General features: G+C 42.8%; 1 protein-coding gene across 1 annotated transcript; it reads left to right on the forward strand.

Annotated features, from left to right (window-relative positions):
* Nucleotides 1-1622: 1622 nt before the first annotated feature.
* Nucleotides 1623-16418, forward strand: LOC116523610 (protein-glucosylgalactosylhydroxylysine glucosidase-like). Its single transcript, XM_032238726.1, has 13 exons — nucleotides 1623-1680; nucleotides 2955-3165; nucleotides 3679-4114; nucleotides 5139-5258; nucleotides 6997-7128; nucleotides 7246-7357; nucleotides 7687-7759; nucleotides 10978-11114; nucleotides 11968-12101; nucleotides 12216-12311; nucleotides 12412-12509; nucleotides 14958-15132; nucleotides 16401-16418. Exons 1-13 carry the CDS (start codon nucleotides 1623-1625, stop codon nucleotides 16416-16418), a joined length of 1800 nt encoding a protein of 599 aa, XP_032094617.1.
* The last annotated feature ends 1872 nt before the right edge of the window (nucleotides 16419-18290 follow it).

Raw genomic sequence — 18290 nt, forward strand, 5'->3', positions numbered from 1 at the left:
GCGACAGAGGCTAGGAGCTAGGAACCCGGAAGTTAATTACTTCCGGGTTCACTGACGAACCGGATCGCAAGAACCGGTGCGAACCGGCAGGAACCCACCCCTGAGCCACACCCTGGAAGAGTGGCTCAGAGTATTATATACATTTTAGGCAGATAGAAACAAAGTTTATCCAATCAAAGGCAAAGATTCGTTACCAATCTTTAAAGCGTTCTTTTGTTCAACTTTTAACCACAAGAGCTCACACATAGGCTAGAAATGATCTGCTTGTTTCTGATTCTTATGCTTATGCAGCTAAATTACGGAAAAGCAGCAACTGTGGGCAAAGCAAAAGTCACCCACGGCCATTAGAAAAGCCAGTTTAAAGGCCAATGGTACTTTAGGGAAATTGTGAACTTCGTGGTCCTCGTCAAAAGGGATTTGCGTTTGGGCTGAGGGAATAAAACGCTCTTGAAATCTATTTGGGGGGGGGTATGTCTACTTTGCTAGACACCATCTCTTGCAAAACCGTAGTTTATAATAAAGTGCTTGCTGCTTCACTTAATGGCTGTCCAATTTCTGACTGGTGAGTGGGTTTCGCAGAGTGCCAATTTTTATCCTAGTAGTTCGGCATTTTCCAGCTAAACGTAGAAAAAAACATAACCCCACTTTGGATTCTTCGCGCTTGCGCGGTCAGATGCTGCCCCCTTGCGGCACCCGCTGGGAGAGTCTCAAAGAGAGAAAAGGGAAAGGCAGAAAAGGGCCGATGCCGGAGGGAGGAGGGGAGACGGCGAGGCCCCTCCTGTCCCTTGGCCTGGAAGGCGTGGCCAGTTTTTACAAAAAGCTCCATTTCTCCGCTTGGAGTTGTTCCCACCCTGCGGAATTAGGACTAAATAGCAAATTCGCCAGGCGGAAGAAGGGGCGGGAATGACCGGCGGCTCTTTTCAGAACTTTCTCCGTTCCTTGGGAATATTTCTCTGCGGATGAGCTGGTTCTTTTCTTCCCTAAAAACCAGCAGCCTGAAGTTTTGGACTACATTTCCCATTAGTTCCTACTAGCTGATGAGGAATTGCTGGAGGATTGCCCCTTCCCCAAATTCTGTAAGACTTGCCTGCCTGCCTCTCCTTTGCACCCTCACCACGCAGAATGGATCCATCTGAGTCCTTCTTCCCACGTGGATTTTAAGCTGACCTTCGGTACCATGTGAAATGTGGGGGGATGATGGGCATGGAAATCCATCCCTTGGCACAATGCCATGCAAACAGAGCAGCGTTTCTCACTCTTGGGAACTTTAAGATGGGCAGATTCCAGTCACCTGGGGAATTCTGAAAGTTGAAATCCACCCACAAGTTCCCAAGGGTGAGAAACACTGAGATAAAGTACATATTGTGTGCCTTGTTTTTCTCTCCAGCTGGAACTCCAGCCATTGCTCCCTCCCTCTTCTTGAGATGGCAGTGGTGGGTGAAGACCCTACCGTATTTACCACGGATGCTCTGCCTTCTGATGCCAGACTCCTCCCAATGTTGACCAACGCCTATCTGGGCACCCGAGTCTACAGGGACATCCTTCATGTCAACGGGGTGGTGTACAATGGAGAAGTTGGGCAGACACACCGGGCTGATCTCCCCAGTCCCCTTAATATCAAAATGGATGTGGATGGGGCTGATGACTTGAGGGAGACCTTCTGTTTGGACACCAGGACAGGTAAGAGGCAATGCCACCCTCCTCACCTACGTTGTTTCTATGGCCAATACATTCCTGCCACCCTGTCAGGGCAGCTTTCTTCAACTCACATGCTGAACATAGAAATGAACTTTTTTTTTTGAAAGAAAATGTGAAGCTACGATTTAAAAAGGAGAAAAAGGGGTGGAAAATAGAAAATTCAAACTGAACTATGTTCTCTGAAGTTTGAATCCCTTCCTAGTTCATAAAGGAATCTGAAAATCTGTCAAATGAACCTATTTTAAAAGGCATCTTTTAAAATAGCCTCTCCAACTAGATCTCCAGATGCAGCAAAATAGTCCCCATTAGCAACAGGATGACGTGAGTTCGTATCCAGAATGTCTTGTCCAACCTCCTAAAACCTCCTAAAACCTTCAACCTGGAAGAAGAGAAGACTTTTCAAGATAGGAATGTGTTTTAATGACAGTATAAAGTGCTCAAAATCTGGAGAACATTTTCACCTTTTTATGAAAATGGATATGGTAACAATATGGAAAATCAATTATATTTTGAGGAATTTAATAACATATTTTGATTTCTTGTGACATACTTGTTGGAAAATGTAGAATTCAGTCTTAGTTAACCTGCTTATTTTTCACTCTTGGTTGCTGAACAAAGGTGAAGGGAGGGGAAATTTTCCCCTAGGTGCAAAATGTACCTATAAAAGTCTCGGACTCTTTAACTCCCATCCCAGAGTCAGGTGCCTCCCTGTCCAGGTCAGGTCTTGCAGTCTGGATAAAGTCACGATGTCAGGTTAATAAAAACTCTAGTAATGGCCTTTAAGCTGGGAGCTTCTGCACAGAACCTAGCCCAGTGTACTGGGAACATTGCCATCCCCCCTCCAATGGGGTATCACTGCTGTCCTTATGAAGGAGCTCCCAACACCTTGTAAGAAATTGGGAATCAGCTTGCTTGATATAAATGCTTTTCTGTTAGCTTAAGTTAATAATAAAGCCTAAAATGTCTTTATTCGCTGGTATGTTTATTGTCTCTGGATCCAAAAGACCAATTGTGTAACACTTGGGCGAAGCAATGGATTATCTTTCACTCCTTGAATTGGATTGGATTTAATTGTTAAGAGACAATCACAAAGATCCCTTTTGATATTCCAATGCATCAAATAACAGAAGGATTATATTGTCATCCATGCTTCAATTTCTTATGCCAGACCCTTTTCCTTATGTGAAACTGCAAAGTAGATTTGACATGAGAATTTAGGGTATGCATTCAAACTGACTCTTTCCTTCTACCTGCAGGGACATATTTCCATATAGCTCAGTGGTCAGGATACACAGCTACTCACACAGTCTATGCCCACCAGTCTCTTGTCCATCTTCTGGCTTCCAGCATAACAATCTCAACATCAGCTCTCGAAACTAAACCCATCACAGTAAATCTCCACACCCAGTTCAAACCAGAGAGTCCAGACCTGGACTTGCAGAAAGGGCCAGATTTCCTGGGAGCTCAGTGAGTATTATTGTGGGAATGTTTTCTGTGCTCCTGGCCAAGCATTGAAAGACTCCAATAACAAAGCTTAGTTGTTTTTCTGGTGGATTCTGTGAATAGGGAATAAATGCAGTCCCCTCCAGAGGACACAGGGAGGCTGTCAGGAAATTCCTATCATGCTAAGAGGGTGCTGTGGAAGATAAGAAAGGGTGGACTATGACTAATATTGCCTTCCCTAACCTGCTGTCCTCCAGATATCTACAACTCTTGAACTCCCAAGTAGCTTGGTCTATGAGGCAGAGAGATTGAGGGAGAAGAGAACCATTGGCCACTGTGCTTAAAAGGGATAAGCAGAGATACAAGGGAAAAGGAGAATGGGAAGATGGAAAAGGTTTAGATTAGAGTTCAAAAGGTATGCAAAGCAAAGTCTGTGTGCTCAATGAGTGTAGAATTCCAGTGATGTTTCGGTTGTTTAGTAGATCCTCTGATGCCCAGAGAGAAACATAAGGATTCCCATTTTTTCTTCCTCTTTAGCTATCTCTATGGAAAGACATTGGTCCCAGAAGTAGAGGGTGGCCCCCAACCTACTGTACACATGATCTGGACCCCAGTGCCCCAATCAGTGACCCTCCCTGGAGACCGGAAGGAGCAGAGATGGGAGTTCCTCACTGCCGTAGCAGAGTCTGAAGAGGTTGTGCAAAGGACCTTTTGTGAAGGGATGTCCCTGGTTGGATCGGGTTCCTTATATCTGTCTCACACCCAGGCATGGGCAGCGCTCTGGGAAGGCTGCTGTGTAGATGTGGACGGGCCTCTTCCCTTCAGCCAGGCCATATATGGCTGCCTGTATTACCTGCTGAGTGCCATTCCTCCTCTGGGCTCTGCTAACTTCCCTTTCTCTGGAATCAGCCCAGGAGGCCTTTCCAACGGCACATTCGGTGAAGACTACTGGGGCCATGTCTTCTGGGACCAGGTGAGCAGAGGGAACCGCCCCCGTTTGCTACTCCTGGAAGAAGGGAAGATGAATTGGGGAAGATGCTGCCTGCCATGGCAAAGACTGGGTCATCTACTGTCCTGCAGCTAGTTTTGGCTTTCTGTGATGCGCATGCAAAGACTAAAAGGTGTTGTAAATTTTGCCCAGTTCTTCTTCTCTCTGTTGCAGGTTGATGTAAGTACCATGCAATCAATGGTTAGTTCAGATATGTGACTCAGCCTGGAAAGTGAAGATAGAAAGTTAGACTTAGTTCGTCTCACCTGACATGCATGGGGTAGAATGTATGTGTGTGTTTAAACTAGGGATCTTTTTAATTTGAGGTGACATGGATTGAATCCGGCTGTTATCTATGTTCTGTCCTGAGGCACAGACTCTGCTTCTCGAATAAAATATCTTTTCAAAATGGACAAGTTGGAAGATCTTATTAACAAATGACCTGACTCGGGATCTGTCTCTAATTTTCTCCTCCTCCCGCCCTCCCTCCCTCCCTCCCTCTCTATCCATTCCTTTGTAACTTAAGCTTTGCTAACCTTCCGGTTGTTTCATCTGACATGTGAAATACCATGTTTTTATTATTGCTCTGGCACTTCCTGATTTAAACACTGTCCCCTAAATCAGAGTTCCCCAAACTTTCTGGGTTGGCGGCCCAGAGGAAAAGGGAGGGGCAGGCGCCTTTATGCGTGCATGCACTGGTGGGAGCAGCACTTTCTTCCACAGTCCCCTGAGGAGGATTTGATATTAACTTTCCACCAGCCTCCTGCCCCAGAGAAGAATGTTCATCATGTGGTTCTCTAGTTTTTAAACTGAAGCGACATAATTCCTAGAGCCCAGATTTTGTTCTGAGGGACGGGTTGAAGAAGTTTGTCTCCCAGAAGACTCATCCTCATCTGAAGCTGGGAGCCCTTATAGGAAAGGAATAACTGCTGGCTTTACTCTAATTTGCAGATCTTTTGCATTTGATGGCCATATTTATATATGTTGTCCTTTTTGTTGTTAAACGTAGGATACCTGGATATACCCAAACATCCTGCTTTTCTATCCAGAAGCGGCTTGTGCTATCTTAAAATACAGGATCCAAACACTAGAGGGAGCTCTACACAATGCACGGGAACAAGGATACAAGGTAGAAGCCACTTACAAAGACAAGAGGAAAAGTTTCTTCTCTTTCCACATCAGGCGTGGAACCAGTTTCCTTCACTATTTCCTTTAGTCGTGGCTGGGATCCACACAGAGGTTCCTCTTGTTTTGAATGGTTTTAATTTTAGCATTTCTGCAGCTTTTCAAGAAACAAAAGTAAAATCCTGGCGCAGCAGCAGAAACTCCTTTGAAACAAGAGTAGCTCTAAACAGTTTTGAAAGCCTTGATGATATTCAAAAGCAGCTTTTGCGATCTGAAGTGGGGGAGTCTGGAAGTAGAAGGACAAGAAGTGGTGTCTCCATTGAGGAGATTTTGACTCTTTCTCAGAAGTTAGATGGCTTCTTTTCCAGATTCGGACCTTGCTCTGAAGACAAGTCAGGGATCTCTTCTCTGTTCCTCAGAAAGCATAAATGGTTAGAACAGGCAAGGGGCTCCAAATTTCAACAGGCTAATTTGAAAATAATTTCTGAAGTAGCACAATGGAGAATTCAGGGTGAGTTTCTAGCTTTGTCTAGAATTGATTAAATAAAGTAATTTAGACTAACCACCAGTAACACCACATGAATATATAAATCATTTGAAGTTAAGCTAGACTAATCGTTGGAGCCCTGGTGGCACAGTGGTTACTAAGCAGTATTTCGGGCTAATTCTGCCGACTGCCAGCAATTCGATTCCCACTGGCTCAAGGTTGACTCTGCCTTCCATCCTTCTGAGGTTGGTAAACTGAGGGCCCAGATTGTTGGGGGCTGATTCTGTGAACTTTAAGTTAACTTTAACTTTAAATTAAGGAAATACGCTTAAACAACAATGTAGTAACAATTTCTAAGGTCATAATCCTGAAGAGCAGACTTCCTTCAGAAGTTGGCTGCTAAAACTCCAGTGATGGTGAATCCATGGATTCAAAGGGCACAAACATGTAAGCATTTCTCAAATTTGCAACTTGTTGCTGAAGGTTTAAAATCAGATAATTTAAGTCTCAGTAAATTTTAAAGTAAGCTATAGGGATGGGGGGGAGGGGTTTATGCCTTTGAAACAGTCTTGATTCCTGATGACTGGACTAATCCCTGCAGTTTTCTTGGCAAGACTTTGGAAATGGCTTCCTATTGCCTTCTTCCTAAAACTGAGAATAGGCGACTGGCCCAAGATCACCCAACTAGATTGTTTCCTAAGGGGGTGATAGAACTCAGAATGTCCTGGTTTCTAGCCTGATGCCTTAATCGTTGCACCAAACTGGCTATAAAGACTGGCAACTTCTAACCTGCAGCATCACAACAGAAAACTTCTTGACTTGCTTATTGGATCCAAGCAGTGGCCTTCATGTGGCAACTTCCTGGTGTTCTCCTCTTTCCTATGAACATGTGGCTGGATACTGAAGGTATCAACCCCTCCCCCATTGAGTTTCACCCCACTTGACCCAAGTGGAGAGTTTTGTGGGGACCCAACATTGAACAACCGCAAGAACTATTCTTTGGCAACTGAACAAGGCCCAGAATGACATTGAAAAGTTGCCTTCTCTCATTGAGGACAGAAACTGGATTGAGCAAACGAGGCCACTGACTGTTCTCTAGCAGGCTCTTCTGTCTTGCAGGGAAAAGCTGCCCATTCCTGAACAAGCATGCTCTGGATTTGAATGCCTTCAAAGAAAGAAATTTTTTTATTATTTAATATGCCTTACGACCGTCAAGATACTTGATTTTATTTCATTTTGGTTTCCATTGTGGCAAGGTGCAAAGTTTCCCTGGGAGAGTGCGGCAACGGGCCGAGAGGTCTGCCCTGAGAAAATTTATGGAGACGAGGAGATCCACATCAATGGAGATGTGATGCTGGCATTCGAGCAGTATTTCTGCCTCACTCAGGTAGCTGTGGCTGGGCTTGGAGAAGCCACTGTTGCCTCCCGTCCTGCTCCTGCTTTTGCCACTAAACCTGGCTAGCCTGTCTGAGGGTCAATGGAATCTCTCCTGATGTGCTTCTAGGACTTGAAGCTCTTTCAGCAGGAAGGTGGCTGGGATGTAGTCCAGGCTATCGCTCAATACTGGTGCAGCCGAGTTGTGTGGAACTCTGAGGAAGAAAACTATCACATTGTGGGTAAGTGTGTAAGGGAGCTCCTGAGCAGGGATAGGAGTCAGTTCAGTGCATCTCCTCCAGCAGCTACAGCTGATGAGGCAGAACCTGTAATGATAGAATGACTTTGGGAGACAGGAGGGAGAGCAATAAAGGTTTTTCTTAAATGCCCAAATGCATTGCAACCAATATGCACCCTTGAACCTTCATCCATCAATGCTTATTGTAAGAGCTATTCTGGGAGAGAGAGAAAAGATTGGACAGCTTATAGGTGTCCATTCCTAACCATGAGGACATCACAGTGAGGCCTATGGAAGGGCTGCTGGGTTCTAAAACTGTCTGCCTCCTTTCAGGTGTTTTGCCCCCAGATGAATATCATTGCACTGTAGATAATTCTGTCTATACAAATGCAGTTGCCCAGAGGAGGTAAGAGATGTCCAGAATTGCTGATCCTGCTTCTCTGCCCTTCTCCTCCCAGAATTTCTTCTCTGTCCTTCTCTCCTTCCAGAATTTCTATTCTTTCTTTGGCTTTTTTTCTACTTTGGGCTTTTTTAATGGTTGACATTGAATTCACCTTCTCAATGCATTTATTATCTGTTACAAATTTAAATCCAACAGTTCATTTAGTGACCTTTCAAAGTTACAACATCACTGGAAAAAGTGACATTTTTCATATGACTGTTGCTGCATCCTCATGGTCACATGATCAAAATTCAGATGTTTGGCAATTGGTTCATATTTGTGACTATTGCAGGGTCCCAGATCCCATTTTGCAACCTTCTGACAAGCCACGTCAATGGGGAAGCCAGGTTCACTTAACAACCGTGTTACTAATTTAACAACTCTGGTGATTCACTTAACAGCAGTGGTAAGAAAGGTTGTAAAATTGGGCAAAACTCACTTGAAGATGTTTTACTTAGCAACAGAAATTTTGGGCTCAATTGTGCTCGTAAGTCCAGGACTACCTGTAATTTAAAAGTTCATTGGCATGCTTACCCTTCAAGAACATAAAAGATAATTATGATAGGCTGAGCCTCATGTCATACTTTAGTCTGGCTGGCTGGGAAGTTTCATCTCTTCAGCCCAACTCTTGGGAAGATGCTTTGAACTTTCTGGTCCAAAGACCAAACCAAATGCAGTATATTTGTCAACTCCCTCTTCCTTCTCGCTTCCAGTTGACAGATAATTTAATTTCTGGTTTCCAGGAGTTGACTTTCAAATGCAGCGATGGTTTAAGACTTAACTTTTCTTCCTTCTCTCCCTCCTCACCCCCTTTGTGAAAGGTACTGCCCATGTAAAGAAAGAAAAAGAGGCCAATCCAATAGAAATAGAGTAAGATTTTTTGTAAGAATACTCTGTATTATGAAATATATATTGCTTCTTTGCAAATTGTAAATACAATTGAAAATTTTCCCCCAATTTGTTTGAATAATATAAAATCAAGCACAAATTTCCAAGTACTTTACAGATTATTTGGGAATCTTTTTCAAATTCAATTCATGAGTGTGACTGTTGTCTACGAATGTGTTTCTCTAGATTTAGATTTTGTTATTACATCCCTCACAGTTAGTGCCAGAGAAGATGTCCCTGGTGTGGGCGAGTTATGGAATCGGAGAATTCCAAATTTGGAAGGGTCCAGTCTAATCCACATTGTACCCCCCCACCCCAAAAAAGAACCATTAAACAATCCATGAGTACTGGCTATCCAAGATCTCAGGTTCCATGTTCATTTAAAGACACTCTAAAGAAAAAGGAAGGGAAATACACAGATGATAAACTTGAAAATGTTCCTGCTGGTTTTCTTGGTTTCATTAGAAGCCCTCTCTTTGAAATTTATGAAAAAGTAACAGCATTGTTCAGAAATCAATATTCTGTTCTCGAATAATACTGGTAAAAAGCAGAAAGGTTGACATACAATTGCAAAACTTGTGTAGATACTTTTTGAGACTGTTAATGTAACATTTTTTGAAAAAATTATGCCTGTGTTTCGTGGCACAACAAAACCGCGCTCGTCAAAATAGCAGTGATAAAACCGCGTCGCTAAAGCCGCGACATCATCACCGTGCATCATCACCGCCGCGACAACAGCATGGCAGCAAAAGGGCGCTTTAAAACAGCGCAGCGGCAGAAAGCCGATTTACATTAAGGTAAGGGTTAGGATTAGGTTTAGGGGTTTGCTTTAGGGTTAGATTTAGGGTTAGGTTTAGGGTGCTGAGTGCTTCGGAAGGCACGGATTTGCCCTCTGCGATTATGTCATCACGGTAGGGTCGCGTTTTTCCTTAGCGCTTCGAACGGATTTGCCCTCCGCACTTATGTCGGCGCGGATAAGGGCTTCGCGGTTTTGTGGTGGAACCCCTGTGTTTACCCCACGACTAGAAGAAGTCCACAAAATTTCTTTAAGTGGCATATAACTGATTTGTCTTCTGCAACAAAATGTATGCGTTGTACCTTTGGAATGCCATTTAATTTCACAGAAGTAAGCATTAAGCAAGTATGACATCATAGTGATTAAAACATCTGTTGGGAGAAATAATTTTATACCTCCTTAATTCCCAATCAGGAGCAACATCAAAAAAATGCTAAATGTCAACTTTTTTCCTGGAGGCTGTGCGGATCTGGATGGGGAGGAACAAGCTCAAGCTCAATCCCTCCAAAACTGAGTGGCTGTGGTTTCCGTCATCCTGATTTGTGCATCTTGTTCCATCTTTGATAATAGGGGGAGAAACTTTACCCCCCTCAGACAGGGCCCTCAATCTGGGAGTCCTCCTGGATACGCGGCTTAGTTTAGAAGAACACCTGATGGCCGTGACCAGGGGGGCCTTTTACCAGGTTCGCCTGATACGTCAGTTGCGCCCCTTTCTGGATCGGGATGCTCTGTGCATAGTCACTCATGCCCTCGTCCTTTCTCGCCCGGACTACTGCAACACTCTCTACATGGGGCTGCCCTTGAAGAGCACCCGGAGGCTTCAGCTGGTCCAGAATGTGGCCGTGTGGGTTATCATGGGGTACCTAGGTACTCCCATGTTACACCACTTTTAGGTGGCATGCACTGGTTGCCTGTTGTCTTCCGGGTGCAATTTAGGGTACTAATTATGATCTTTAAAGCACTCCATGATTTAGGCCCAAGGTACCTGCGAGACCACCTACTGCCACCAGTAGCTCCCCAGTGTCCACTGCGATCCCACAGAGTTGGCCTCCTCAGGGTGCCGTCGGCCAGACAGTGTCGGCTAGCGACCCCCAGGGGGAGAACCTTCTCTGTGGGAGCCCCTTCCCTCTGGAATGAGCTGCCCCCGGAGCTTTGCATAATCCCCGACCTCTGGTCCTTCCGACGCGCTCTAAAAAGTTGGCTTTTCCAGCAAGCCGGCCTGGCCTGAATAGAATAAAATACAGGATTAATTTAGATGTTAATTTTAATTTAATTTTTAAATTTTTATTGTAAATATCAATTGGGGTTTTTTGGATACTTTATTTAATGTCCCTTTTAATTTTTGTAATATGTGTTTTCTTTTATGTTGTACACCGCCTTGAGTCCTTGGGAGAAAGGCGGCATATAAATCCATTAAATCTTAACCTCAACATTTTCCAATTTGTAATTCTCTGCTAGGTTAACTCAGCTAGATCTTTTTCCCTCCATACCGTTTCAGCTTGAAATTTGCAATTGACTTGGGCTCCCAGTTGCATTTTGCTGTCCCCGAAGAGTGGAAGGAGATTATGAAGAAACTTAAAGTGCCTTTGGATAAGAGCAGACGTTACCATCCAGAATATGATGGATACTGTCCAGGTGAGGGATTCAGAAGAAGAAACCAAGGTGTTCATCCTAATTTTAAAACCAACTGCACTGCATATCAAATGTTCACTAATCATGGGAATGTAACCATCACTTAGCTTGCATGCTAAGGTGGGGGACATCAAATTAATATTTTGCCCAATAGTCAATATTTTTGCATTGTTGTTCAGGGATGTGCTTTCTCCACTGGGGGAATGGAAATGAGAAGAATAATGTAAAGCCAAGAGATTTTCCTTTTCCTCTCAGCAACAAAAAAAGGGGGGCAAAATTGTTCTATTCTCACTTTCATAGATATTTGGAAACAGTGATTTCTTTGCCAGAAGGAAATTGAACCTTTCCCCCCCATTCCTTTCAATTATCCCCTGGAACCCTCTCATTGCCTGAAACTGCTTGACACCATTAGAACTGCTCTGGTTGTGTCAAAGGCAATACAGGCTTTTGACATTACATGTGGCTTTTGATTATGACTTGCCTACCCCTTCAAGAGGGAATGAGTTGGAAAGAGATAACTCTCTCGCATATAGGCTAAACTGATGGGCCAGATACTAGAATATCTGCTAGTTGTTTTCTTCAGATGGACATTTTAGCAGGTTCCTAGAGCTTTATTGCTGTAGCGTTACAAAAAAAAATCAGGTGACCTTTTCTCAGCATGTTAATGTATGGTGACAGCTGCTGCACCTTTGCTTCCCATACATCAAGATTCTTTGAAGTAAGTAGAGGCTTTCTTCCTGTATCCCCTTCGCCATCAAGGGGAATGTGGTATGAAAACGGGAGGTTCCATTTCATTAGCGATCACCATCCCACATCTTGGTCACCTCAGAGCTTTGCTTCATGCCTCTTCCCACAGGTGAGCCAGTGAAACAAGCGGATGTTGTCTTGCTTGGGTTTCCTCTCATGTACCCCATGGACCCAGAAGTCAGAAGGAAGGATCTTGAGATCTATGAGCCTGTGACTGATCCCCAGGGGCCTGCCATGACTTGGGTAAAAAGCTGGCCTTGAGGGAGGGAGCAAGTGGTTTCCATGCCCATCTGCAGTGCATCTGTTTGTGGATGGTAGAGTTCACCCTCAGTGTTACCAGCGTCTTTCTTCCTTCAGAGCATGTTTGCAATTGGCTGGTTGGAGCTGAAGGAAATCAAAAGAGCACAACAACAGATGAGCAAATGTTTCAGCAACATCACCGAGCCATTCAAGGTCAACCAATTGGGCAGATTTTATTCCTGTCTTTAAGTTCTTCTACTCTTGACAACAATCATCTATAGTACATATGAATATATATTCTTCTTTTTCTTAGATCTGGGTGGAAAACTCTGATGGATCAGGAGCTGTAAATTTCTTGACCGGGATGGTTGGATTTCTGCAAGCCATCTTTTTTGGATATGCTGGTTTCAGGTATAAATTAGGAATGGTGAAAAAAATTGCCACAGTTTTCTTCCTAGTGGAAATCATGTGATGTACCAGAACATGTTGTGTTGCAGAATGAATGGGGACATAACTTCCTTAACCCTAGAGTTTCTTACAATCTATTTCTTAGCTGTCTTATTGTGTATTTGGCTTAAAATGTACACTATATTGCCAAAAGTATTCGCTCACCTGCCTTTACTTGCATATGAACATACTGTAAGTGACATCCCATTCCTAATCCATAGGGTTCAATATGACGTCGGTCCACCCTTTGCAGCTATAACAGCTTCAACTCTTCTGGGAAGGCTGTCCACAAGGTTTAGGAATGTGTTTATGGGACTTTTTGACCATTCTTCCAGAAGCGCATTTGTGAGGTCACACACTGATGTTGGATGAGAAGGCCTTGCTCTCAGTCTCCGCTCTCATTCATCCCAAAGGTCTTCTGTCGGGATGAGGTCATGACTCTGTGCAGGCCAGTCAAGTTCATCCACACCAGACTCTGTCATCCATGACTTTATGGACCTTGCTTTGTGCACTGGTGCACAGTCATGTTGGAAGAGGAAGGGGCCAGCTACAAACTGTTCCCACAGAGTTGGGAGCCTGGAATTGTCCAAAATGTCTTGGTATGCTGAAACATTCAGAGTTCCTTTCACTGGAACTAAGGGGCCAAGCCCAGCTCCTGAAAAACAACCCCACACCATAATCCACCAAACGTTACACTTGGCACAATGCAGTCAGACAAGTACCGTTCTCCTGGCAACCATTGAACCCAGGCTCGTCCATCAGATTGCCAGATGGAGAAGCGTGATTCGTCACTCCAGAGAATGCATCTCCACTGCTCTAGAGTCCAGTGGCGGCATACTTTATACCACTGCATCCGACACTTTTCATTGCACTTGGTGATATATGGCTTGGATGCAGCTGCTCGGCCATGGAAACCCATTCCATGACGCTCTCTGCGCACTGTTATTGAGCTAATCTGAAGGCCACGTGAAGTTTGGAGGTCTGTAGCAATTGACTCTGCAGAAAGTTGGCGACCTCTTCACACTATGCGCCTCAGCATCCGCTGACCCTGCTCCGTCAGTTTATGTGGCCCATTCGTGGCTGAGTTGCTGTCATTCCCAAACACTTCCACGTTCTTATAATACAGCTGACAGTTGACAGTGGAATATTTAGGAGCGAGGAATTTCACGACTGGATTAGTTGCACAGATGGCATCCTATCACAGTTCCACATTGGAATTCACTGAGCTCCTGAGAGCGACCCAAATGTTTGTAAAAACAGTCTGCATATCTAGGTACTTGATTTTATACACCTGTGGCCATGGAAGTGATTGGAACACCTGATTCTGATTATTTGGATGGGTGAGTGAATACTTTTGGCAATATAGTATATCTCCTTATGTTCAGAAAAAGTTGCGTATAGGGTATGTGTGACTGAGAATAATTCCTTGTAAAAACATAACAATGATATAGGTTAGAAAAGCCACATCTAAAAATAAATATAGTGAGAGCTTTGTAACTAAAAGTATTCTGTAAAGCAATACAAAATTTGGATAGAATGATTTCATGTAGCACTTGCTGTGAGTGATTCCTATCTATTCAAAAGTCCCATGTATGTATGTATGTATGTATGTATGTATGTATGTATGTATGTATGTATGTACGTACGTACGTATATTAAAATTACAATGATAACTATTTTTAGAAGTCAAGGTAGGCAGGTGGGTGTGGGGAATAAGCTTTCCCCACTGAAGGAGCTGTGCATGGGCAGATGCTTCTGACTGCAGTCATCAAACTCCTTTTGTTTCTGCTAATCTAAAATACCATTAACTGAGCAGCCAGAATCCCTCAAGCAGGGATACTGAGATTAAGGCCGTCTTGTCTTTTCCCACCAAGTGCTCTGATGATGTTACCTAGTTTGGTAATTAAACATATGCAAGAAAACAATCAAGCTCAGAGAGCACAAAGGATCTCACAATTCAACCCTGAGCTATAAATATCCTCCTCCATCAGTGCTTTGTTTTGTTTTGCTGATGTTGCTTCACAGAATAGTATGTGCATAGATGATGCAAAAATCAAGTTGCAAAATGCATCAGCCACTCTAGCCAGCAGGATCAACTTTGGCCTGGTAACTGTCCAGAGTTTCTGGAAATGTATTCTACTCTAAGCTCTGGCTTTTTGGCTTTGACATGCCTTTTTAAAACTACCAGTATTTAATTCAACTTGGACCTTAATAGTTTTCTTTGCCATCCCACCACTCCCATCAAGCTTTGGAAGAACTTATTCTTGGACTCTGCTTTAAAATCACTTGTTGGGGACAATAATGGTAATCTTGAATGAAACCCTGAGTGATGCATCTGTATCCTGTTTCAAGGCTGGTGATAATGTAAGGGATTCCCTATTCTAGCCACTGAGTTCTTTCTGCTCTTCCTAGGATCTCCAGAAGTTGCCTGAAATTTGACCCTGTTTATCCTGATGACATAAAGCAGCTGAACATTACTGGAATTTGCTACTTAGGAAGCAAGCTGAATCTCACCTTCACGAAAGAGAAAACCACCATCCAAATGACCAAGTCTTCTCCCAATTTACACTTATCTGTTCTGGAGGTGGTACTGGCTGGAACAGGAGAGCATCTGTCCTTAAAAAAAGGTGTTACATTGTTTGCTATAACATGAATACCCCACATTGTCCCTTAAGAACATTTAAGAACTTTATATCACTAGCACTACTAAACTAGCCCTCAGGATGACCTTTGGGGATTCGTATTTGTTAAAGCTGGAACTGAGCCAATCTAGATCCATAAGCAGCCAAAAACAGAGCTCAGTCCCTATAGATGAAAAACAAAATCTATATAAGAGCATGTGACTTTCCCAGGACAGCTGAGCAATCTGATAAGTGAATACCAAACATATCTATGACACAATTTCTCTGATGATTTCCTCTCTTTTCATAAGGCATAGCTCTGTCTTCTCTGGATTTTCCATGTGGAAATCCAGTCAAAGCAAACCTAGATAAACAATTATTGCCTGCAGCCCTTGAGAACTTTAGATGTTGATGTAATTCCTTGAGTTCCAACTCTTGTTCCAGAACTCCTAGAAGAAAATGCATAGCAAGAAGGCTGCTTAGCTAAGGTCTACTAGATATGACACCTAGAAATAACGTTAAGCAGGACCCATTGCTTTGTGTGGGGAAAGGTAGAGACACTTCAGGATGGAATCTGGCTGACCTACCAGATCATGTCGGATGCCCCAATTACTAACTGGAAATTTTGAAATTTGTGTTTCTAGAAGCAGTTTGGAGGACCTGGACTAAAACAAGCTTTATTCCTGACTTTGTCCTGATTCCTGACAATGTGGCTGACAGAAGTAGGAATTAATAACAGCTGGAAATGTATAGATCAGGGGTAGCCGAGGTGGCGCAGTGGTTAGGGTGCAGTACTGCAGGTCACTTCAGCTGACTGTTATCTGCAGTTCAGCGGTTCTAATCTCACCGGTTCAAGGTTGACTCAGCCTTCCATCTTTCCGAGGTGGGTGAAATGAGGACCCAGACTGTGGGGGCAATATGCTGACTCTGTAAACCACTTAGAGAGGGCTGAAAGCCCTATGAAGCAGTATATAAGTCTAACTGCTATTGCTATTGCTATTTATACCTACTGCCCACTTTTGTATCTCTGTTAGTAGTAAAATTTTCAAACCGCCCACCAGTTCCACAGTAATGGTGATTTATAAAGTAGGGAAGTAACTTTACTTTATAAAATTTATAAAGCAGAGTTACAGCAAACCCCTACCGCCCACCATGAAAGCTGGAATGCCCACAGTGGGTGGTAGGGACCAGGTTGACTACCACTGGTATAGATTCTCTTAATTCTGTCTCACAGGAGTACATGGAGAAGTAGCATAGATGAAGGATGGAAACTGGAATAGATTTCAATCACTATTTAATACATTCTGCCTTTTCTTTTCATTTCAGGGAAAAGTGTCTCCTTCTTTACAACTGCTGGGTGGATTCAGAAAGAATCTGTTCTGCCATGAAAACCGGCTGGGTGACTTTGGGCCAGTCGCTCTCTCAGCCCAACCTACCTCACAGGGTTGTTGTTGTTGTTGTGGGGAATAAAGGAAAAGGAAGGTGTATTATACCCAACACACTCTGAATTATTTCTAAAAATAATAAGTACAGTTTAAATAAAGAAGCTATGACACATATAAAAACAATTTAAAAGATGATAATTTTTTATTCTATGTTATTACTGGCATATTACAGAGATTTTTACTAATTTCTCAGCAATATTATTGGAGAAATGTTTCTTTAGTCAGTACCTAATGTTATATTATACAGCCTGGGATAATACAAATTCTATGGATACTTAATTGAAAAATTGTGCCTTTGTCTTCCTGCTTTAATATTGTTGAGTTGTAGGAATCCAACTGGGTGTTGAACATTTATATCAAGTACAGTGTAATTCTTGCATTAGAGGTAATCATCAACTTGGAACAGTTCATTTAGTGACCACTCAAAGTTACAAAGGCACTGAAAAAAATCTGGCATGACCATTCTTCACACTTACAACCATTGCAGCATCTCCATGGTCACATGATCAAAATTCAGATGCTTGGCAACTGACTCATATTTATGATGGTTGCAGTGCCTTGTTATCAACTTCTGCAACCTTCTGACAAGCAAAGTCAATGGGAAAGCCAGGTTCATTTAACAACCGTGTTACTAATTTAACAACTGCAGTGATTCACTTAACAACTGTGGCAAGAAAGGTCTAAAAGTGGGAAAATTCACTTAACAAATTTTACCTTAGCAACAGAAATTTTGGGCTCAATTGTGGTCTTAAGTTGAGGATTAGCTGTATTTATTCACTTTTTGCAACTCATCAGAATTATAAAGTACGATATTATTTTGCTAGCCAAATTACCACAGTAGATGACTTTGTAAATAACTGCAGATTGGCCAGGCTATTTCCATTTCTGGTTTGCCCGTTGGGCCATTTTTCACCCTCCCCAGGCTTCCGGAAAGCTTCCGGAGCCTAGAGAGGGTAGAAAACAGGCCTCAATAAAATGGTGAGCTACCCAGAACTATTAGATAACAAAGGAGAATTAAAATTGGCCCAGGCTTTGAAAAAGCAAGGAATTGCGATGGAATGGTGGCCTTATTTACAGATTAAAACAAGATTGAAAAAGGACCGTGAACAATATGGCATATATGAGAAACAATTTGAATTAGACAAACTATTGCAAGAAACAGGATGAAAAATCATTACCAAAACATACAATGTTCTTTTAAGATATAAAATGGAAGAAGAGACAATGATAACCTGGGCCAGAAACTTGGGTCATAGAATTGAGTTACAACATTGGGACAAATTGTAGGAAAGAAGCTAAGCTTAAAGATGGCAGTAGCTTATAAGGAGAATTTATATTAAATGTTGTACTGATGGCACTTACCACCAGAGAGATTGGCCAAGATGTTCCCAAACCTATCATATGAATGTTAGAGATGTAGACATAAATCTGGAATGTTCTATCATATGTGGTGGACATGTCCCCGTCCCCCCCCCCCCCCCGGAAATATTGTCTTAAAATTAAGGATTGGCTAGAAGGAATCCTGGAACGTAAGATAGAATTGAAACCAGAATTATGTTTATTAGGTAAACGAGACCCAAAGGTGGACAAGAAATATCAATATATAATATTGCACGTACTAAACGCTGCTAAGATCGCCTTTGCACAAAATTAGAAACAAAAACCTACCCCTCCCCCCA

The sequence above is a fragment of the Thamnophis elegans genome, unplaced genomic scaffold (genome assembly GCF_009769535.1).
Source record: "Thamnophis elegans isolate rThaEle1 unplaced genomic scaffold, rThaEle1.pri scaffold_62_arrow_ctg1, whole genome shotgun sequence".
In the NCBI taxonomy this organism is placed as follows: domain Eukaryota; kingdom Metazoa; phylum Chordata; class Lepidosauria; order Squamata; family Colubridae; genus Thamnophis; species Thamnophis elegans.

Bases quoted from the DNA above. Each gene is read 5' to 3' on its own strand.
- LOC116523610 (XM_032238726.1), top strand. From the start codon at position 1,623: ATGGATGTGGATGGGGCTGATGACTTGAGGGAGACCTTCTGTTTGGAC. The intron at 1,681-2,954 runs GTAAGAGGCAAT...TTCTACCTGCAG, and splicing joins CTGTTTGGACACCAGGACAG to GGACATATTTCCATATAGCT. The intron at 5,259-6,996 runs GTAGAAGCCACT...CCATTGTGGCAA, and splicing joins CACGGGAACAAGGATACAAG to GGTGCAAAGTTTCCCTGGGA.